This window comes from Lepisma saccharinum, chromosome 2 (genome assembly GCF_977018435.1).
Source record: "Lepisma saccharinum chromosome 2, izLepSacc3.1, whole genome shotgun sequence".
Taxonomy (NCBI): Eukaryota; Metazoa; Arthropoda; class Insecta; order Zygentoma; family Lepismatidae; genus Lepisma; species Lepisma saccharinum.
In genome coordinates, this window is record NC_139230.1 from 194,853,658 (window position 1) to 194,877,973 (window position 24,316).

Below are 24,316 nucleotides of genomic sequence, written 5' to 3' on the forward strand. Positions count from 1 at the left end.
ATGTGTAGACTACTGTTCCTTCGATAATAAAATGCTAGACCTGAGCCGATACCGATGTATTGGTATCGGAAAGTATAGGTTGGATTTTATTTACTGATACCTAACGATACTCTTCTGACATTTTAATTGTTCACAGGGTATACCAAAGTGCTACATGACACATTCGCGGAGTCTGAATATTCTTGAAATTATGCAAAATTAAAAATTTCCAATGATTTTGTACCTATTCTGTGAAAAAACGGTATTTTGTGATTATATAACAACTATTTTTATATTATGATGTAATTTTTTAATATTTTAAAGGAAAATTTTGTTAAACTGATGTTCTCATAACTGGAGTGTAATATTAACGAATCAATATTTTTAAGCAACTTTTAATTGTTACCCCTTGACTGGTGTGGTGCGGCTTAAAATGACCCAGGGTTTATTTTCTTTATTTTGAGTGTATATGATCAAATAATTATAAAATTGAATTTTTATTGATTACATTAATGTTAATTAAGTATACAAAACATATTTTTTGCTTAAAATTCTTCACACTAAAATATTCAAAAAATTATCAACTATTATTTACCATTTTTTCTTGTTTACAGAGACTGATATTTTTCTTGAAAATTCTGAACTCACTAATGTTTAAGATAATTGTTCAGTATATGGAATTAAGAAAACAAACATGAATAAAAACACTGACATTCATAAATTGTTTATGAATTGAAAAGTTATTCTTTTCTGCATCACTTAATGTGCAAAATCTCAACAGTACATATGCCACACACATGCTGTTTGCACTTCTTACAAGCTCAGAGTCATCACTGTCAATTTCCATATTATCATCTGACTCTTCATTTTCAATCAATCGACGTATAGCGTTGGCCAAATTTTTGTTCACGTCTCACGCCATAGCACCAAACCCCACAAAAAATGATAACGTAAACGATGTGGTGTGGGTCAGTTTGACCCGAACTTGCTATTATACGAAAACAATCAGCTCCACATGTCAGATGGCAACTGCTGTCAATACACACTACAACTATAAACAGCTACTGAGAACCTACGGGGAAACTCATAAACTATAGAAACGAAAATTCACGCTCGACAGCATTTTTACCAGTACCACACCAGTTAAGGGTTACAATTTTCAAGTATCGGTATCAGTGGGAATAGGTAAGAGTATCAGTTCCAAGTAATATCAGCTTAGCCCTATAAAATGCTGTTCTAGATATTCCCTCCAATAATATTTGCTAGAACAGTATAATATACATCTTGTATACTTTTCTAGGTTGCAACTCTACAAATTGAAGAGAAAAACAACAATTCAGCAGCACCTGTTAGAGATCCAAAGCACTTGGAGACAATTTATGAACAATTCAAAAGAGAGTTGCTCAGTCCTCATAACTCTTTAGACCAAACATTTGAACTTATTCAGGAATTGCAAGTTGGAGCCGAGAGAAACTTCGAACTGAAGAAGATTTTTTGGAGAGTGAGTATTTTCTACCGAGTGACATGTACTATATGAAACATATTTCTGACTCAGGAACTCTTAAAGGCTTGATGGGACTGGGAAGTTTCTAGCTTACAATGGCCCTATACTCTGTCCCAGTATCTCTGGAGCAAGTCCGCGCAGAGCAGCAGAGAAGGGGGGGGGGGTCGAGTGGGCAGAGCGAAGCAGTACACGCTGCTGCGAAAGCTGGTAACTACAGTCGCTCCCCCACGCAATCCCTCGCACGTGTTCATTGGTGGAGCAGTCTCGCGTCACTACTTGTGCAGAGTCTTGCTTTCCTTCGCTCACTCCAGAGATAGCCAGGTCAGAGTATACTTTTTATGGCCCTTACTTGCTAACCTCTGTGGTGAGTAATTAATGTAGCCAGTGCTTAGGTTAGAATTCTGGATATATATATATATATATTAAATTTTACCCTTCTTTATTTTATTGTTTTGGCAGCTCCTAAGACTAACAAGTGCTCATACTTTACAGGATCAAATGTTATATCACTTTTTGGTGCAACAGCTGGAAGTATACCTTTTGGAATCTGCTTCACTCACATCCTTCAGCTCAAATGATCCAGACGAAGTCCTAGCAACAAGACAGGACCAATTAGAAATGGCTGCTTTGCTACTAGGAACACTCCTTACTATGTTGAGAGACACAGATTGCGTTCAAGATAAAATACAGGTAATATTCTGATTATTATTAAATGGATTAATACAGATAATACATATTAAAGATGACAATAATTCTTTTTTTTTTTCAGTGAAACGAAAGAGACACACACATAGGAAAGAACGGGTGTTCTTTTAAAACAACACTTAAGAATGAGGTCTCCCCTTTCTCATGACTATAACAAAAGCTGCCAGAATAATCATTTCTGGTTCTTTGTCTTGTAATTCTTCCAGTCTTGTTTTTCTTCTCTTCTTCTTTCTGTACTTGAGATTTTATTATAGATAGACATGAATATCGTTCCCATAGTTTATGTTAACTGGGACATTACATGCTTTCAATCACTGTACACCTGCCAATGATTTCTTTTGAATAGGAGCTTCACCTAATTGTGTATGGTAGGTACAAATGGGCCTGGTAAAAGAAAACTATTGTAGGTGGCAGCACCCCTGATGTGTCCCCATGCTTTTGATGGGCAATTAATCTCCAGTTTAAATACATGGGGAATTTGATGCTAAACGTGCTGCTATTACATTAAATTGCAAGTTTAAATTGCAGAAATTATGTCGGAACGTGATAGATGTCAAACTAAGCATTTTAATAAGACGATCGTCAACAACAGAAAAGATATCGGAACTCAAAAATGCCTTAAACTTTGCACAACACTTGTTTACGTCACTTGCAATTTTCACAATTTAAGTGCTCTATTCTTGTGAATCTGGTAAAGAATAATACATAATAATTCCACGCGACTGTACTTTTATTTTTATAATTGTTATTAATAACTGGCTCCTTTTTTTTTTACGTGATATCATACTTTTCCTCATGGCTAGTAAATATGGTTCTCTATTTCATACATACACATTTCTCGAGAGTAATAGTTATTTCAAAAAATATTTTATATTCTGTTTCATGTCTCGCGAACTCTAGGGATTCTTATTTACAGGAATTATAATTTTAAAATTGTTGTAACCCAAAACAAGAAGGACGAAAATAAGGCGAGAAAATGTCTGCTTAATACAAAGAAAACAAATGTAAATATTAAGTTATTGGATAGCGCATAGTGTATAATAATAAATAGCATGCGCTTACTCGCTTAATACATTTTCTCTTTGTAATTTGGTGAGTTTCTCCGATTCCTACTCCCGCCGTTGAATTACACCACACTCGCAAGTCGCAACAAGAGGAAACATAAAAGCGTAGTGTAAAAATCTGAATTTTTGTATTATAGACCTATGGCAGCTAGGGACGACCAAAATTACGTCAAGTTTAGTGCTCTTTCTGCATAAATCTATATAATGAAAATATATGTATGTGTGTATATGTGTGTGTGTTTGTTTGTTCCGGCATAACTCTCGAACGCCTGGAGCGATTTCAACCAAATTTGGTACACGTATGACTTGCAATCTGGAAAGAAATACTGTGGGGGTAAGACACCCCTGGCACCCGTAGGGGTGGGCGTAGGAGGGGGTTACATGTAAAAATAATCGAAAACGACCAATATTACTGTGGAATAAATAGTTTTCTGGGTCGCTAAGATGAATAGTGACACTCCCAATGCCGTTCAACTCCATGTTCATCACCTATTTGGGTGGGAGGTGAGAGGGGGTGAAAAATAAAATGTCAAAAATGACCTAGATTACTGTCGAATCCATACTTTTCGGAGTCTCTAAGCTAATTGGTGACATTCACGATGACCAAACTTGGTACACATATTACTTACAATCTGGAAAGAAATACTGTGCGGGTAAGACATCCCTGGCAGCCCTAGGGGTGAGGGTGGGAAGAGGGTGACATGTAAAACGACAGATATTAGTGTGGAATCCATAGTTTTCGGGGCCGCTGAGATGAATAGTGACACTCCCAATGCCGTTCAACGTCAAGTTCATTTTACACTATAGTTAGAATTCATTATATTACTGTCTAATAGAAGATTTGGATAAATAAATACCCGGGCAACGCCGGGCAATCAGCTAGTATACTATATTTATCCCGTCTGAGCTACCCTGCCGTTGCGCTTTAATATATTAATTCTTAGGTTCAGGATAATGTAATTTTCGGAAACTTATGACTTGCTACATAATCTTAAAAGTTTGCTAAACACATTTTTGTTATCGATTTACACGAGAAATTCTTACCTTCGTTGAAAATAACTTTTGAATAGCCATCCTATCGCGCTCCAATGTAAAGCTTAGGGCAACTAGATGACGAACGAAATTCTTTAGGGACACAACAGGGGTGGCGCCTCTAGCGGAAAAGTTTGGCAATGACAGCCCCATTGCCTCTCAGTTGTTGTTGTCTATTGTAATTTGGTAATTCTCTGGTTCAAATTCCAATATGCAAGATGTGTGTGTTTTCAGCAGTAAGAATTATACTTGATTTTTACTATGTTGGAAATGACCATTCACACTACAAATTTAACTTCTTAGTTATGCGGTAATCTGAATATTGAATAGATATTCAGAAATATTTATTTTCATATGTAAGAGTGTAAAGGTCTTGCTAGTTTCTTAGGCTGTTTTCTATGTACTGTCACATCATATCAGGTCTGTCCTGCATGGGCCTTAATATACAGTATTTTGAGAAGTGTGGTTATAGAAAACTTCTGCTACTTGTAAAATTTGGGACTTAAAGTGACATGTTATTATTAGTACTGCACAAATTATAAATGTGTGTGTGCATAAAATAATCTTGAGAGTAAAAATTACTGATGCAGCATAAGATTAATCTTCTAAAACTTGAGTTCTATGAGGAGGAGGGGAGGGGGAGGCAAAGCTGTTACCACCACCACTGTAATTAGCAAATGCATATTTTATGAAAAGTCCTTCTGTATATTACAGATGTTGCAGTTTAATGGAGGAAGTCTGTTACGTGAGCTGCTAGTTTTAATTCTTACTCCACCTCATATACCTCAACCTTTGCATAACACCTGCTGCCATATGCTGGAAAATTTTCACGAGTTTTGTTCTTCAGGATGGTACAATCTGCCAGAAGCAGAGGTAAGTGTACAGTGGCAAAATATAAAATCAATATGGTCATTTTCTGGTATAAAAATCTTACATTCTAGTTTGCAACAAATTTTCAAGCTTTCGTTGATTTTTTGTAAAAATTACTTCACCTGGATACACAGGGTCTGGCAGAAATAACACCTACTTTTCATGAGTCGGTAATCTACATCAAGTCTCGTATTACACAGAATTGGACAGATTTTTTACAGAAAATCATAAGCATGTAATAATGGAACAGAACACCAAATTGAAGTACGTCATACGACATTTTTAGATTAAATTGATTGATTGATTGGCGTTTTAAGTCCACTTTATGCACAGAAAGGCTAATTGGAACTGGACCTACAGTTTAAAGTGGGATCCGAACGACTATGTGTCTCCACTGGGTATGGAACATTTTTATATTAAATGTTCAAATTGCTGTCCATCCCATGCGAGATATTCGCGTACTCTACCAACTACACTCAAGCAAGTCTTACGACATAATTCGACTAATGTCAGTGAATGTTTCCCCAATGCTGTCTTTCAGTCCATCAACATTGCAGGGTTTGCTCTTGTACATAAACTCTTTAAGGTTACCGACAACAAGAAATCGGACAGAGTTTGGTCCAAGGATAGAGCTGGCTACTGTCCTGCACCGTGGCTTTGCAGTCTAAAGCATCGTGCTTTGGACTCCCACTACGGGATGGCAGCAGGTTCGAGTCTCCTGGGGAAAGCGCAACAACTTTTCCCCTGAGATTTCGGCCTGTTTATGAGACCGGTGGCCACCCACCATCGTGAGGAAACTGGGGAGATACGAACGAGTAGCGTAACTCAGTCATGGAAATCTACAATGACGACTAAGGGTTCTTCGTGCTAATCACACATCACCCCCTAACTAGTTGGATGATCTTCCACCTCGACAGGTGTGAGTGAGGCTGGCAGTTGGTAGGTAGGCCCTGACCCTCATGGGCTGTTGCGCCACGGGTTATTATTTATTATTATTAATTTATAGCAGGTGTGTACCACACAATATCCACTCACTTTTAGATGCCATGTATTCAAAATTTTCTTGAGACTTCTAGAAGGTATTCCACAAGCACTTTTCTATCAAATACTAAAACTGTGCCTTATTTTTTTTACATGTGTTGGGTCGCTTTTTCATATAATGATGTTCGAGTGCTTGTTGAGAGATATAGTGCTGTGTTGTTTGCTTCTTTCTTAAAAACAAAAAGGGGGGGGGGGGGGCCGCGATCGACTTGCGAAAGGTCCAACTTCGAAGGACTGGTAAAACATATGACAGTAGTCCCGTACGTACAATGGAATTGGCTACACTTTACGACACTCTGCAAGTACTTGATTGATTTGTTTTACTTTGCTTTTCTGACAATTTCGGCTAATCGCAAAGATCAGGATGAGTGGAAATAAAATGGCATTGGTGAAGAACAATCACAAACACACATGAAGAGGCCACAATGCCAGAGCCTCGATAATCCGCAAGAATGAAGTCTAGGATGTACTATTTGAAAGTGAGGTTGACTGATTGATTTGGTGTTTAAGTCCACTTTATGCACAGTAAGGCTAATCGGGACTCGACGTACAGTTTAAATGAAAAATAAATAAAACCGTATTTTTAAATACTTTGTTACTGTAAAAGAACACGTTTATTGCAGGAATGTGTTTATTTAATACCTACATAATGACATTAAATAACAATAATCTCTTAGCTTAAATTGCTACATAATTTTGCAATTTACTCATTATGTCATGCAACAGTAATTTCAATTAAGTCTTGTCAACAATAAAGCCAACTCGTCTTAAAACAAATAGCCACGCACCCGGTCGAGGCACATGGTGATTCGGATCCCACTTTAAACTGTAGGTCCAGTCCCGATCAGCCCTTCTCTGAATAAAGAGGACTCATGTAATCAGAAATAAGGTGTTGGCACTAACAAAGGGGAGGGTTCTGGAACGGAACACCCCCGAGGACGGCGCCCCGGGCAGTCTCCCGGTCCCTGATCATTGACGTGACGGGGTGGTTAGCACATCGCACTACGACGCCAGGAGTCCCGGGTTCGAATCCCGGCCTGGGCATGGACGTTTGTAAGTGTCCATTCATCGCACTTGTCATCATATTATCTATCACTCATCCCATCTTCGCAAATTTGCCAAAAGTGGCACAAAAAGCGAAGTAAAAAAAAGCAAATCAATCAACCAGTCTTGTTTAGTTCTAGTTTCCCCATCTCATTTCTTTCCCTTCCTTTGTTTCTCTCCTCTGCTTCCCTTTCTATTCTCTTTTTTATCTCTATTTGTTTCTTCCTTCTTATATTCTCTCTTTTAACTCTTTTGCTTTCTTTCCGTCTATTTGTTTCTCACTTCTTCTATTATCGTTTTACCTCTTTCCCTTCTTTCTTTGCTTTCTCTCTCCACGTTTCTCTACTTCTTTTTCTTTACCTCTCTTTTTCCCGTTTCTCTTTCCTTCTTCCTCTACTTCTACCCAACTTCTGTCGCTCCCCATTCCTTCAACGTAGCCAAAAATGAGCTGAGCCCGTATCAAATTAGAGGAAAGCTGAATTTGGGCTGATGTTTCTATCCCATTTGCGGGAGCATTTTCGCAAAAGTCCCCAGTCGTCTCCATCTTATAACCCCCTGCTCTGCGTTCCAAAGATCGAAATCGCATGTTCTCGGAAATTCGCTCATAACTTCCGAACGAATAGGTATTTCGAAACAAATCTTTTTTTACTTTATTTCTAATAGTTCAGAGAGCACGACGATATACATAGGTACTCTATATAATGCATAGTACATACTATATTTAGTACCAAATTCGGAAAAGGGCAATATTTGTGATGCAAACTGAATTGGAGGCTCTATAGGTATTTTGATTGACGAGATTGGGAAAAATGATTCAAATGAAAGTTGTAGATTATTTCTTAAGCTTTGTAACTATTTATAATTTTGCATACGTGCAAGGAGAGGTATGCGACAAAAACGTCGCGAAGCACCGAAAGTCGCGTTGCTCGAAGGGTTAATTCTGTCCACGTGGTCAGTTCTCAGTTCTCCATTCGTCAGTATATCTTTAATTCATTAAACCAGAGGCTGGGAGGATTTAGAACCATTCACAATTTTGCATGCCCTTTTAAGAAATTGTCCCGCACCGTGGCCGTCGGTCTAAGGAGTCATATTTTCTTTTCTGGTCCGGCTTCAGGATGCGCGCTGGTGCGAGTCTCCTGGGGGAAACAACAACTTTTCTCCTGAGATTTCGGCCTGTTTATGGAACCAGTGGCCACCCACCATCGTGAGGAAACTGGGGAACTGCGAATAAGTAGCGCAACCCGGTCATGGAAACCCCCAACAACGACTGGGGGTTCGTCATGCTGACCACATGTCACCCTGTAACTAGTCGAATGATCTCTCACCTCGGCAGGTGGGAGTCGATAGGTACGCCCTGGCCCTCACGGGCTGTTGCACTTGCACCATGGGTTATTTTAGAGCTGGATACTCCAACGTCAGTTGATGAAACATTTTACTTCAAGAAATCTGGGGAGGTTACAAAGACAACATGTCAATTACAGTTACAGCATCGCCTATATACACACTTTACATTGCACTATTTAAAAATGGGTGTCACTTCTGCCAGATCCTGTACATATGGTTTACAGTTCGCTTTAAAGTTTTGAACCTGTTGTAACTCTAGAGAGCTAAGGTGGAAAATCAGAAACGCTAAAGCTAAGGCGTAGTCATTTTGACGACCTTACTCTTTTGCTTTAAAGGAAGAGTTTTATTGGCAATTAAAATTGGCTAATAACATAATTTGTTTCTGATAGTATTAGTAACAAACAAGAAAAGTTTTGACATGATTTAACGTTCATAGTTACATTTAAAATAGCAATTTGTTTGGAATTCTCCGCTTGGGACAATGGCTGCAATAAATTTTTGTCATCCTCTTTTCCTTTCATGGTTATCATAAGTTATTCCGAAGTTTGATAGATGGATGATGTGCCATGAGTTGTCTAAAGCAGCAAAACATTTTTTTATTATTTTTGTTTTGCAAAACACAATCGTTTTCTCCTTGTTGAAACAAAAAATTGATGCGGCAAATTTGGTTACGTTAAAACGAATGCTTCGTCAGAACGACTACGCAGATAGAATAATATCAAACAATTTTTCAACCGGACAGCAATTCAACCCAGACAGTATCACTCCCTTCCCTGCTCAAGGCTGATTGAAGGTACTGAGGGTACCAAGCGCATCATGTGGTAAGAAAGGGTGGGGGATATCTTATTGTATTTACGCGTCGTCAATTTGACGAAGCCTTAGCTTTCTAGGGTTAAACTATCTCGCCTCATATAATGTTATTCCTTTATCAATCCCTGAAGAAAAACCTGGGCAGGTTTGAAAATTTGAATTGTTTTTAAGGTGTGCGTCTGGACACTTGTCTTATTACTTAGTAAGAAAATTGTCCATCACCATTTTCACTCTCTTTTACTTTACTTCTCATGAATTTAAAAAAAAAATGTTCTGATGCTGAAGCAGAGGGTTTCTTCACTTCCATTGTCATCCTATTCTCGAACCTTGCGTATTTGCCTTCATTGATTTATTGTTCATTGATTTAGTTTATTTTACTTCGCGTTTTGTGCCTCTTGGCTAATTAGCGAAGATGGGGATGAGTGATGAAATTGATGAATGGACATTCACACACAACCAAGCTCGAGCGGGATTCGAACCCGGGACCCTTGGCGTCGCAGCGCGAAGTGCTAACCACTTTTTTTTTCATAAAAAGGAATACCCCTTCGCGGTGGCATCCCCCGTCATTCACACTTTTTCAACTTTTACACTTTTCAATTTTTACAGTATTCTCAGTTTCTCACGTTTGGACAAACACAAATACCCATGCCTTACCCGGGACTCGAATCCGGAACCCCTGGCGTTGCAGCGCGCTGTGCTAACCACTCCGCCACGGAGGTCGACACCACTCGGCCACAGGGTCCGGCATATCTGCCTTCATATTTTACACAAATAACTATTACCTAATTATCATCACTGGTGTCTGCTGTTCATAAACAGTAATATGTACAGTGCCCAAAGTGAAGGTGAAAGGGGCGAGGGCCTTGGTATCCCTCTGCTAAGAAAATCCTCCTACCCGCAACTGGCTCATTGTGACAAACGTCCCCCAGCTATCTCTAAAGCTTGAGCGAAAGTTCCTCTTCAGAGGTTGAATAATATATACACCATAGAAATTGTGAAGGAATAAGGAAAAAACAGCAAGTTGCAATTATATCCATCTGATGTGCAAAGTGGATGTTTGTGTTTGAAAAATTTTCCCTTGATAAAAAAAAGGGGGGCTTCAATCAATATCTGTTCCCTGTAAACAAATGATATACTGAGATACACCTCCAATCTCTATCAAAATTACAGTACATATACGTATTTTATATTTAACACAACTCTTTGATTATGGATTTGCAATTTCAACTAATTATTTGTCTGTTTCTTTTTTTTATAGCTCATAAAATTGCTGGCAGAGATTTCAAACTTGTCAATTTCCATACTTTATGAATTGCTCTTAACAATTGGCAAGTTGGCTCATGGAAGCACTGCCCTTGGTCTGGCAAAAATCTTGGATGGATGCAAATTGGTGAGTCTCCTAGTTTTTAATGGAATTATTAAAATCTTATGCAACAAAGAGAAATTGACACAATGTTACTTCAGGGTTGGCAAGGTAATTTACTCGTTACGTATTTTACGTAAATTACAAGTAATTTACGTCACGTAGTAAACCAGTTTTGTACGCAGTAGCAATATAAAAAGTACTTTATTACATTACACTTTAAACATTAATTTTCTTACATATTTTAGCACAAAATCATTCCATTCTGAAGATTGTTAATACGGGCACCTCACGCCATCGCCCTCGCTAACAGATTCTTAAACTAGAACTGTTTTCACACATTTTTAAAGAATGAGAAACCTGTTTGTATTGTACGTATTGCACTAGCACATATTTGTATTTATAATATAACATAACGGTTAACAAAAATTTATGTGGATTGTTTTAAAAGTTTTAGTAACAGCATCAAATTAGTGTTCGATACGTATTATACACTTGCATTGGCTAATTATAATGTGACTGGGAATATGGCTGTTTGAAAAATTCCAATATAGCCTAAGAGCACATACAAATTCGGAAGGAAAGTTTTTTAAAAAAGCCTTTTTGGTTTGTTTTCTAACACTGCGAACTGCCATACGTAACAATAGTCATCGCAAAAACCACGTTTTCTTTTAGTTTTTATGTTTGACTCTACTTTCTTATGTACTTTACGTATTTACGTATTTTACATGTAATTTACGTGCAATTTGAAAAATGTGATCCTTAGAAAACATTTTGGACCTAAAAGGGATGAGGAGACAGGTGAGTGGAGAAGTTTACATAGGCTAATTTAGAAGTACATAATTTGTATTCATGTCCAGATATTATTAGAATGACTAAATCAAGAAGACTTAAGCGGGCAGTCCATGTGGCACAAATGGGAGAGGAAAGAAGAGTTTACAGGATTCTTCTTGGGAAACCTGATGGTAAAAGACCTGTAGGAAGGCCAAGACGAGGATGGAGGGACAACATTAAGATGGACCTAAAGGAAATCGGTAGGGATGGAAAAGAGTACATAGATATTGCTCAGGATAGGGACAGATGGAAGGCCTGTGTTGCTGCAGCCATGAACCTTCGGGTATAAGAAAGCTATAGAGTTAATTAGTTAGTTTGTAGAAAACCTCTTTTGACGCGTAATTGCACAACACTGTGTTACTTAGACAACATCCCAACATATAAGAAGTAAAAATGTCAATCATGTCGGAAACGTGCCTATTATCTATTATTTTTGTTGAAGAAAAATATCAAGAGACATTGCAAAAATGGCTGACTTCAGTACGTATTATGTTCAAAAGTTTCAATGTTCTTGCTGATTATCCATGTAATTATCAGTCATTTCACATGTAATGAAATGTTAACGTTTCTTCATTCTTTCCATCTTTTTGCTGACACGTACATATTAAAGTTGGATAAACTATACCCTGTCCTAGCTAACTTTAGAGCAGGGCCGCGCATAGCGGCAGAGAAGGAGGAGGGAAATCGAGTAGTGAAAGCGCAACGTTGCCAACCGTACGGTCCTGACCGTCCATGTACGGACATTTCATTGCATGTACGGACGTACGGTCCAGACCTTAGTCCGTAGGCTAAATGCACGGCTTGTCAAAATTTGCTCTTGCAGTTTTATCTCTAATATTTTCCTAAAAAAATCTTAAACCAAGCGTACAGACCTGGAGATAAAAGTACGGTCCGTTTGCCATGTGCGTTGTGTATTATCCTTTACAAAAGTTTGCAACGCTTACAGAGAGAACGAGTAACTCCAGTCGTCCATTACGCAATCCCGTTTCTCTCACTGTTCATTGGTGGAGCAGTTTCGCGTCACTACTTGCGCAGACTTGTTCTCGTTCGCCTGGTCTACAGTTAGCTGGTACAGGGTTTACAACAGTGATTCTCCTCATACCAGACATGGTGGTTGTTGTGCGAAATGAATTTCATTCTCAGCTGGTCAGTTTTAATTATTAGGTTAATTGTTACAGAGATGAGATCATGGATATCAAGGCCAGGAAAATTTGAGGAAACATATGTGGATAGCCTGAGGCAACTTATCATTCTAGCATTTAACTGCAAAGATTCAATTTTATCTTCAACAATCAACAAAATGGTTGATTGTTATAGTGGAACCATAAGCAATAGAGCTTGCGCAGACCCACGACTCCTGTGCATCGTACTTCTGCGTGGAGGGGAGGGGCAGAATGGGGCAGGCTTCCTTATGGCCCGAGTTGAACCGATAGAGGGGAAGGTGTACGGAGACTTTTGGATAAATGTTATTTTCCTTGTAATCGCTCTATAGAGTATTAGAAGGTGATGAAGTAAGACTAATATATCAATTTTTTGAGGCTTCTGTGCTAAAAATACCCGAAAGAACTTGAATTAGCCTAACAGTTTTTATGGAAACAGAATGAATGTACAGTCACCAGCAATAAAAATGGGACATCTATATCTTGAAATACTCGCTTCCCTGTAAGGCTTTGTGTGTGTTGCCTAAGTCTACGGGGATAAGTGCATTTTAATAGCAAACTTTCAGTGGCAACTTCTATCTCCGCCGTAGAATTGAGAAAAACACATCGCATCATCATTCCCCCAGTAGGCAATAGGCACCTGGAGTTCCGTAAAATATGACAGTGGTCAACTATTCCAGATGTCTCTTTGACTGGAAAACGCATATTTCCAATAACTTTCCATTGTATTTTTCGCTATCTTCTCTGAATTACCTCTGTATACATAGAGATTGTCAAAAGACAACTATTATTATTTCAGACACTTATGCCCGGTTCGCTCAACCATCGTTAAAACATTCTTAACGAATTGATAGTTAACGCATCACTAAAATCTTAGCAGCTTGTTAAACTTTTAATGTTCGTTCAAGCGATTTTATAGGCCCGTTAACTAACGACATGTTAGAGGCGTTTTGCTTTGATGCCTTGCTATTCTCATACTTTGATACGAGAAATGCAAGGTTTTGATTGGTTGCACCGTGGACAGTAGACTGTGCTTAAGCGGATTTGGGCTTTTTTTGTATGTACACGTCAGTGCGTCGAGAGAAAACCCCCTTGGAACATTCGCTGTGACTGTAATTTCAGTACGTTTGGAACGGACGACTGGAGGTAATTGGAGTCTACACAGTGGTTTGGTGTTCCCGAGGTACTTTGTTGAACGCCTTGCTGCGAAGGGATATCTATCTCGAACGACACTTTTCAGGTGGCCGCAACTAGGTTGTAGCCCCAAACATTCCCCGTTGGAGCTCTGGTCACAGTAGCTAGAGATACCAATCCTTTCTTTCTTTCGTTGGCTCTGGTTTCTGTCCTCGTTTCTCATTGGCTGTTTGGTTCTAAAATCTTGTTTGGTAAGTGTCTGTTCCGAGACTTTGACTCTGACTCTCTCCATCACGTGCAAAGTTTGCAGCACTTTGTACTCTGCTTAATTAGAAGCGAACTGTGCTACAATCCACGTTTGCAGCACCTTGTACTTTGCTTATTTTGCAACACCTGAAATAACTCTGTCTCCTAATTGTTTCGTCTTCAAAAAGGATTACCAGGTTGCCTCCCTTCGCTCACCATGCATCAAGGGCTCCCCCAACAAGTTGGGGGTGCAAACTCTCGAGACAGGATAATCCAAAAACAAGACCGAGGCAACTCAAGAAGCACTTCAGCCGATTCAAAAACATCCAGGGATCGCTCTCGATCTCCTCTTCAACTACAAACGAAACAAAAATATCAAGAACAAACACGCAATCCAAAGTTAAATCCCAGAGATACCACACAAATTGATGGCCGAACTGAAGAAAATTCCACTGTCTACAACTTCCTACTACAAAATTACGATTCCAAGTACAGAACTCCTAAGTTGCTCCTTCAACAGTTACAAAAATACCTCCCCCGAGCACAAGTAGAACAAATTATATTCACCAGAAATGGCATTATTATCAAATCCAGAGATCCGCAATTTCTATCCACTTTGAGAAACAAAGTTTCGTTCGAAATTTTTGGAGCACAGGCTGCTCTATCCCAACTGGCACCCAAAACTGCCAAACAATCACCACCCCCAAACAAACCACCTCATATGTCAGTCGTTATTAAAGGCGTAGATCCAGAACTCGCTGACCAAGAAGTACTAGAAGAACTACGTTTGGAAGGGCATGAAGTTATAAAATGCGTTCGAATCCAAAACAACAACGGACCAACTTACCTGATGCGAGTAATAACAGATTGTTTTAGCACAATCGATCGCTTACTTCATGAAGGGACTTATATATATCGCCAACGACATAGGGTTGAACCATCGCATTCAAGGGCACCTCTTCCGTTACGATGTGAACGCTGCCAGAAATACAACGTCCACACTACGGCAAATTGCCCCGAAACACCTATCTGTGGCTATTGTTGTGGCCAACACACGACTAAAGAGTGCACAAATCTGAATGCACCACCCAAATGTAACACGCGCAAACAGGCTCATCCCTCATATAGTTACCGTTGTGCTGCACGCCCAAACCCCTGACCTAACTGTACCATTAAGAACTATGGACTCTACAACTCCACCACAGAACTCTCTGAAACAACCAGTGACTGTTGAAGATCTTCTTAGATTTCAAACATTAACCCTACAAAATATCCACCCATTTCTACGCCAACATATATTACAACAGATAGTACAGACAGCTAAGACTCTTTTTCGTGTCCACCTGTTCGCTACATATTCTGGTCCACATGTACATTTTCAAATTGTACCACTGGAAACTGAAGTTTAGAAACCTAACTGTTATTTATATAATTATGGCGGGCTATATACAATATAATTTCCTATTTATGAACATCCGTTCTCTACCGAAACATAAAGCTCTATTTCAGGAACTTCTCCTGGAAGAAGACATTCATTTCTTTGCACTGAATGAAACCCGTATCCCCAAAGCCACACCCCTTTACATACCCAGGTATTCCTTGCTACATACACCTGGTCCTACAACGGCGCAACGATTATGTGGTGGAGTAGCCCTAGGGATCAAGCCAAAATTTCCCTATAGAACAAATATATTACCACCTCAATTTCCATACCAAGAATATTCTATTGCCAAACTTTATCTCAAAAGTATAAATGTGACATTGGCTACTGTATATATACGACCCACTGGCCCTCTACCTACAGACATCTTTCTTTATATCGCTTCTACATACCGTCACTACTTCATACTAGCTGATATTAATATACATAGTCGAACAAATGCAGAACGAACAGCTTTCCACACTACCATCGATAACAATACTACAGGTATATTTCAAGATTTACCATCTGCAACTCGTCCAGAGAGTAACACAACCCCCGATGTAGTTTTTGTATCACCTTCCTTAGCTGACAAAATTAACATAGAAGTCCTAGCACCGATAGGAAGTGATCATGCACCAATTAAAATAACTCTACCAGTGCACCACTATACTCAACACAAACAGGTTCCTCCAAAGCGGATCTATGATTATAACAGAGCAAATTGGGAAGGTTATCGAGAAGATCTCTCCACTGTCTTTCAAAATCTCACCCCTCCAACGAACTCTAACGAATTAGATAAGGCTGTAGAAAACATCACGTCAGAAGTCAAACTAGCAGCAAGTACACATATACCACAGATAACTGTGAACAGTTTTAAACCTAAACTACCACCTAAATACCTTCATCTAGTAACTGCATCACGTCGTGCCTGTCGGGAATACGTACAAACAAGGAATCCTGAATGTCTGCGAGTTCATCGTCAATGGATAAGAACTGTCCATAACTACATAAAGGCACACAAACAACGTCAATGGATCGACACTTGCAATCACCTTGATGCTGAAAGCCATCCTAGTAAATTCTGGAAACGATTTCATATGCTTACAGGAAAACATACAAGTACTACGTATCCTCTTCTTTCACAACAACAAGCTCTTACAAATGATTACGAAAAGGCAAATGAATTTGCACAGATTCTCCAAGACACATTTACTCCTCCGCTTCCGCTTGCCCCTAATAGCAGATTAGAATCTCAAATAACAAGGAAGGTACATCCTGAAAATAGACAACTGCAACCAAGTCCTCATCATGCTATCAACGCAAATCACCCTCTTACTACTTTAATTACCACAGATGATATAACAAACGCAGTCCGCAACAAAAGAAACACTGCCCCAGGGTTTGATTCCATCACATATGTTTTGATAAAGAAAGCTCCACTAGCAATGTTGTCATTTCTCGCCTTGATATACAACTTAATCCTTCGCACTGGATATTACCCTGTCGAATGGAAAGTGTCGAAAGTACTCATGTTTCCGAAACCTGATAAAGATCGTACAGATCCAAAATGCTATAGACCTATACAACTATCATCAACACTCAGCAAAATCCTTGAAAAAATTTTAGTCCGCCGATTACATTCTCACTTATTGTCAAATAATTTTCTCCCGATACACCAAGCCGGATTTAGGCCACACTTTAGCGTCTTGGATAACCTACTAAGACTCTCAAATCGAATCTACAACCAGTACAATACATCTAAACCCTCTTGTTTAATACTATTCGATCTTGAAAAGGCATTCGATAAAGTGTGGCACACCGGCCTCATATATAAACTGCATAAGTTTCGCCTTCCTTTCTGTTACATTCGATTAATTTTCAACTTTCTTACAAACCGAATGGCATATGTAACAATAAATAACAATCTGTCTCACCCTATCTTCTTGAACGCCGGAGAACCGCAAGGATCGGTCTTATCTCCATTGCTCTACTTACTTTATGTCGCAGATATGCCAACATTCTCTCAGGTGTCAACATACCAATACGCAGATGATACAGCTCTACTGGCTTGTGGTTCTACAATTCAAGCAATAAATCGCATTATGCAACCAGCTATTAATGTATTTCAACGATGGTGCGACACTTGGAGTTTCACCATCAATAGCGCAAAAACTCAAGCCATAATATTTCTTCCTACCGGATGTCGCTCACGGATACAAAGAAATCCAAGTCTGTTAGATCTTAAGATCCGTGGCACACGCATAATTCCTACCAACAGCGTCAAATATCTTGGTGTCATATTTGACACAAAACTAACATGGACACCACACCTGCAGAACATCAAAAAGAAAGCCAAAAACAGACTACAGCTGATGAAGAGACTTGTCGGCACGAATTGGGGACTTCGAGCAAACATCCTCCTAAATACCTATATGGCCTTTCTTCGGCCCGTACTTACGTATGGACACACAGCATGGCTCTCAGCAGAGGACGCGTTTTATGAACGACTACAAATCATAGAGAGACATGAATGTCGACTGGCATACAGAATCAAACTACCAAGTCCAACTCGACTCTTATACACACGAATAAGTTTTCCACATATAACACTTCACCTAGAGGCATTGCGAAAAGAATATATAAATAACAGGATGAACAAAGAACACCCACCGTTGGTTCACACAATCCGTGAAGATGCAATACACGACTGCTACCCGTACAGATTGTATACTCCATTACAACATCTTTTAACTCTGTATACTCTGACCATCGGGCCCAGACATCCTGATTATGAACTATACACCATTCATCATCCACCACAATTACGACCACATTTATACCCTTCATATTGCAACTAATAATCAAACTACAAGAAAGGGTATTTTTTTACTAACATAAGAATGAAAGTAGGGTGTTATATAATATAGCAATGAAAATCCAAGGTCATTTCAAGACTAGGTTAGTGTTCATTTCATAATCCCAAAAATAGAAAAAGTGCACTTAGCCTATCTATTATTATTATTATATATTTAAAAGTATCAGCACGTACCGAAGAGAGGGACATAACCCTCTAAACGGATGAACGGAAAAAAAAGAAAAAAAAGGTTGCGTGTACATCTCTCTCGGTTGGTCCCCCTTGACACATTCACTGTGGGTTTGGTTTCAGCACGTTTGGAACGGACGGCTGTAGGAAACTGAATCCTATACAGTGGTTTGGTGTGTTCGAGGTGCCTTCGGCAGAACGCCTTGCTGTGAAGGGACATACAACCATTACTGCTTACTTTGGAGCAACTGTTTGCTAATCACGTTTGCAAACACTGGTAAGAACTCTGCTTATTTGGAAGCAAACTATGCTACAATTCTCGTTTGCAGCACCTTGTACTCTGCTTATTTAGAAGCAAACTGTGCTACAATTCTCGTTTGCAGCACCTTGTACTCTGCTTATTTAGAAGCAAACTGTGCTACAATTCTCGTTTGCAGCACTTTGAACTCTGCTTAATTAGAAGCGAACTGTGCTGCAATCCTCGTTTGCAGCACATGTACTCTGCTTATTTAGAAGCAAACTGTGCTACAATCCACGTTTGCAGCACTTGTACTCTCTTTATTTTGAAGCAAACTGTGCTACAATTCTCGTTTGCAGCACCTTGTACTTTGCTTATTTTTGCAACACCTGAAATAACTCTGTCTCCTAATTGTTTCGTCTTTGAAAAGGATTACTAGGTTGCCTCCCTTCGCTCACCATGCATAAAGATCTCCCCCAACAAGTTGGGGGTGCAAACTCTAGAGACAGGATAATCCAAAAACAAGACCGAGGCAACTCAAGAAGCAATTCAGCCGACTCAAAAACATCCAGGGATCGCTCTCGATCTCCTCTTCAACTACAAAAGACACAAAAATGTCAAGAACAAGCACGCATATCAAAGTTCAATTCCAGAGATACTGCACAAACCGATGGTCGCACTGAAGTAAATTCCACTGTCTACAACTTCCTACTGCAACACTACGACCCCAAGTATAGAACTTCTAAGCTACTTCTTCAACAGTTACAAAAATACCTCCCCCGAGCACAAGTAGAACAAATTATATTCACCAGAAATGGCATCATTATAAAATCAAAAGATCCACAATTTCTCTCCACTCTGAGAAACAAAGTTTCGTTTGAAATTTTTGGACCACAGGCTGCTCTTTCCCAACTGACACCCAAAACCACCAAACAACCACCACCTCCAAACAAACCACCACACATGTCAGTGGTTATTAGAGGCGTAGATCCAGAACTCGCTGATCTAGAAGTATTAGAAGAACTGCGTTTGGAAGGCCATGAAGTCATAAAATGAGTTCGAATACAGAACAATAATGGTCCAACTTTCCTGATGCGAGTCATAGCAGATTGTTCCAACACGATCGATCGCTTACTTCATGAAGGGGCTTATATATATCGCCAAAGACACAGGGTTGAACCTTCACATTCAAAAGCACCCCTTCCATTACGATGCGAACGCTGCCAGAAATACAACACCCACACTACGGCAAATTGCCCCGAAACACCTATCTGTGGCTATTGCTCTGGCCAACACACAACTAAAGATTGCACGAATCTAAATGCACCACCCAAGTGTAACACGTGCAAACAGGCTCATCCCTCATATAGCTACCGCTGTGCTGCACGCCCAAACCCCGAAGCCTCACGCCCTGACCTAACTGTACCATTAAGAACTATGGACTCTACAACTCCACCACAGAACTCTCTGAAACAACCAGTGACTGTTGAAGATCTACTTAGATTTCAAACATTAATCCTACAAAATATCCACCCATTTCTACGCCAACATATATTACAACAAATAGTACAGACAGCTAAGACTCTTTTTCGTGTCCACCTGTTCGCTACATATTCTGGTCCACATATACATTTTCAAATTGTGCCACTGGAAACCGAAGTTTAGAAACCTAACTGTTATTTATATAATTATGGCGGGCTATATACAATATAATTTCCTATTTATGAACATCCGTTCTCTACCGAAACATAAAGCTACAGTAGAGCGTCGATTATCCGAACGTCGGTCAACCGAACGACCGCTTAACCGAACTGTGTACTCGCTCACTTTCAGATATCTGTAATGAAAAAAGTACGTGACTTAGCTGCTCGTAAGCGTGTAGGCTTGCTTAGACAGACCAAAATAAAGGATTTTTTTAAACGTTAATTTTGTGTACTGTGTGTATTGTTCATGCAAAATGCGTATGTAATATGTACATATTTTTGTTTAATAAACTGTACCACATACTATATATTCCTACTAAAGTTGCCGTTGTACGTTACTTTGTAATACATACTTAAAGAGATGCCTGTTTTCATGAATAAATTTACTGTACAGTACTTCTTTTTGTCAAATAAACATGTACAGTTCGATTATCCGAACAAACCAGTTTTCCGAACACCCATGTCCCCCAATTACTTGGGATAATCGACGCTCTACTGTATATTCCAGGAACTTCTCCTGGAAGAAGACATTCATCTCTTTGCACTGAATGAAACCCGTATCCCCAAAACCACACCCCTTTACATACCCAGGTATTCCTTGCTACATACACCTGGTCCTACAACGGCGCAACGATTATGTGGTGGAGTAGCCCTAGGGATCAAGCCAAAATTTCCCTATAGAACAAATATATTACCACCTCAATTTCCATACCAAGAATATTCTATTGCCACACTTTATCTCAAAAGCATAAATGTGACATTGGCTACTGTATATATACGACCTACTAGCCCTCTACCTACAGACTTCTTTCTTTATATCGCTTCTACATACCGTCATTACTTCATACTAGTTGATATTAATATACAGAGTCGAACAAATGCAGAACGAACAGCTTTCCATACTACCATCGATAACAATAGTACAGGTATATTTCAAGATTTACCATCTGCAACTCGTCCAGAGAGCAACACAACCCCCGATGTAGTTTTTGTGTCACCTTCCTTAGCTGACAAAATTAACATAGAAGTCCTTGCACCGATAGGAAGTGATCATGCACCAATTAAAATAACTCTGCCAGTGCACCACTATACTCAACACAAACAGGTTCCTCCAAAGCGGATCTACGATTATAACAGAGCAAATTGGGAAGGTTATCGAGAAGATCTCTCCACTATCTTTCAAAATCTCACCCCTCCAACGAACTCTGACGAATTAGATAAGTCTGTAGAAAACATCACGTCAGAAGTCAAACAAGCAGCAAGCACACATATACCACAGATAACTGTGAACAGTTTTAAACCTAAACTACCACCTAAATACCTTCATCTAGTGACTGCATCACGTCATGCCTGTCGGGAATACGTACAAACAAGGAACCCTGAATGTCTGCGAGTTCACCGCCAATGGATAAGAACTGTCCATAACTACATAAAGGCACACAAACAGCGTCAGTGGATCGACACTTGCAATCACCTTGATGCTGAAAGCCATCCTAGTAAATTCTGGAAACGATTTCATATGCTTACAGGAAAACATACAAGTACTACGTATCCTCTTCTTTCACAACAACAAGCTCTTACAAATGATTACGAAAAGGCAAATGAATTTGCACAGATTCTCCAAGACACATTTACTCCTCCGCTTCCGCTTGCCCCTAATAGCAGATTAGAATCTCAAATAACAAGGAAGGTACATCCTGAAAATAGACAACTGCAACCCAGTCCTCATCATACTATCAACGCAAATCACCCTCTTACTACTTTAATCACCACAGATGATATAACAAACGCAGTCCGCAACAAAAGAAACACTGCCCCAGGGTTTGATTCCATCACATATGTTTTGATAAAGAAAGCTCCACTAGCAATGTTGTCATTTCTCGCCGTGATATACAACTTAATCCTTCGCACTGGATATTACCCTGTCGAATGGAAAGTGTCGAAGGTTCTCATGTTTCCGAAGCCTGATAAAGATCGTACAGACCCAAAATGCTATAGACCTATACAACTAACGTCAACACTCAGCAAAATCCTTGAAAAAATTTTAGTCCGCCGATTACTTTATTTTTTTATTTTTTTATTTGATTTAGTTTATTTTACTTCGCGTTTTGTGCCTCTTGGCTAATTTGCGAAGATGGGGATGAGTGATGAAATGATGAAATTGATGAATGGACATTCACAAACAACCAAGCCCGACCGGGAATCGAACCCGGGACCCTTGGCGTCGCAGCGCGATGTGCTAACCACTCGGCCACAGGGTCGGGCAGTCCGCCGATTACATTCTCACTTATTGTCAAATAATTATCTCCCGATACACCAAGCCGGATTTAGGCCACACTTTAGCGTCTTGGATAACCTACTAAGACTCTCAAATCGAATCTACAACCAGTACAATACATCTAAACCCTCTTGTTTAATACTATTCGATCTTGAAAAGGCATTCGATAAAGTGTGGCACACCGGCCTCATATATAAACTGCATATGTTTCGCCTTCCTTTCTGTTACATTCGATTAATTTTCAACTTTCTTACCAACCGAATGGCATATGTAACAATAAATAACAATCTGTCTCACCCTATCTTCCTGAACGCCGGAGTACCGCAAGGATCGGTCTTATCTCCATTGCTCTACTTACTTTATGTCGCAGATATGCCAACATTCTCTCAGGTGTCAACATACCAATACGCAGATGATACAGCTCTACTGGCTTGTGGTTCTACAATTCAAGCAATAAATCGCATTATGCAACCAGCTATTAATGTATTTCAACGATGGTGCGACAGTTGGAGACTCACCATCAATAGCGCAAAAACTCAAGCCATAATATTTCTTCCTACTGGATGTCGTTCAAGGGTACAAAGAAATCCAAGTCTGTTAGATCTTAAGATCCGTGGCACACGCATAATTCCTACCAACAGCGTCAAATATCTTGGTGTCATATTTGACACAAAACTAACATGGACACCACACTTGCAGAACATCAAAAAGAAAGCCAAAAACAGACTACAGCTGATGAAAAGACTTGTCGGCACGAATTGGGGACTTCGAGCAAACATCCTCCTAAATACCTATATGGCCTTTCTTCGGCCCGTACTTACGTATGGACATACAGCATGGCTCTCAGCAGGGGACTCGTTCTATGAACGACTACAAATCATAGAGAGACATGCATGTCGACTGGCATACAGAATCAAACTACCAAGTCCAACTCGACTCTTATACACACGAATAGGTTTTCCACATATAACACTTCACCTAGAGGCATTGCGAAAAGAATATATAAATAACAAGATGGACAAAGAACACCCACCGTTGGTTCACATAATCCGTGAAGATGCAATACACGACTGTTACCCATACAGATTGTATACTCCATTACAACATCTTTTAACTCTGTATACTCTGACCATCGGGCCCAGACATCCCGATTATGAACTATACACCATTCATCATCCACCACAATTACGACCACATTTATACCCTTCATTTTGCAACTAATAATCAAACTACAAGAAAGGTTATTTATTTACTAACATAAGAATGAAAGTAGGGTGTAATATAATATAGCAATAAAAATCCAAGGACATTTTAAGACTAGGTTAATGTTCATTTCATAATCCGAAAAATAGAAAAAAGTGCACTTAGCCTATCTATTACTATTATTATATATTTAAAGTATCTAGCACGTGCCGAAGAGAGGGACATAACCCTCTAAACGGATGACCGGAAAAAAAAAAAAAAAAAAGTTGCGTGTATTCTCATTTTGGTATTTCTTCAA

The 24,316-nt window shown here is 39.3% G+C and overlaps 1 protein-coding gene across 2 annotated transcripts in view; it reads left to right on the forward strand.

The window, feature by feature from the left end:
• Positions 1-24,316, forward strand: part of LOC145984238 (uncharacterized protein C12orf56-like) — a 178,113-nt gene that overhangs the window by 134,901 nt on the left and 18,896 nt on the right. For both annotated transcript variants that reach the window (XM_083117817.1, XM_083117818.1), the window contains exons 6-9: positions 1,280-1,480; positions 1,976-2,173; positions 4,999-5,157; positions 10,652-10,783. In XM_083117817.1, coding sequence (XP_082973943.1) covers positions 1,280-1,480; positions 1,976-2,173; positions 4,999-5,157; positions 10,652-10,783 — 690 coding nt within the window. The remainder of the gene's footprint in view (positions 1-1,279; positions 1,481-1,975; positions 2,174-4,998; positions 5,158-10,651; positions 10,784-24,316) is intronic.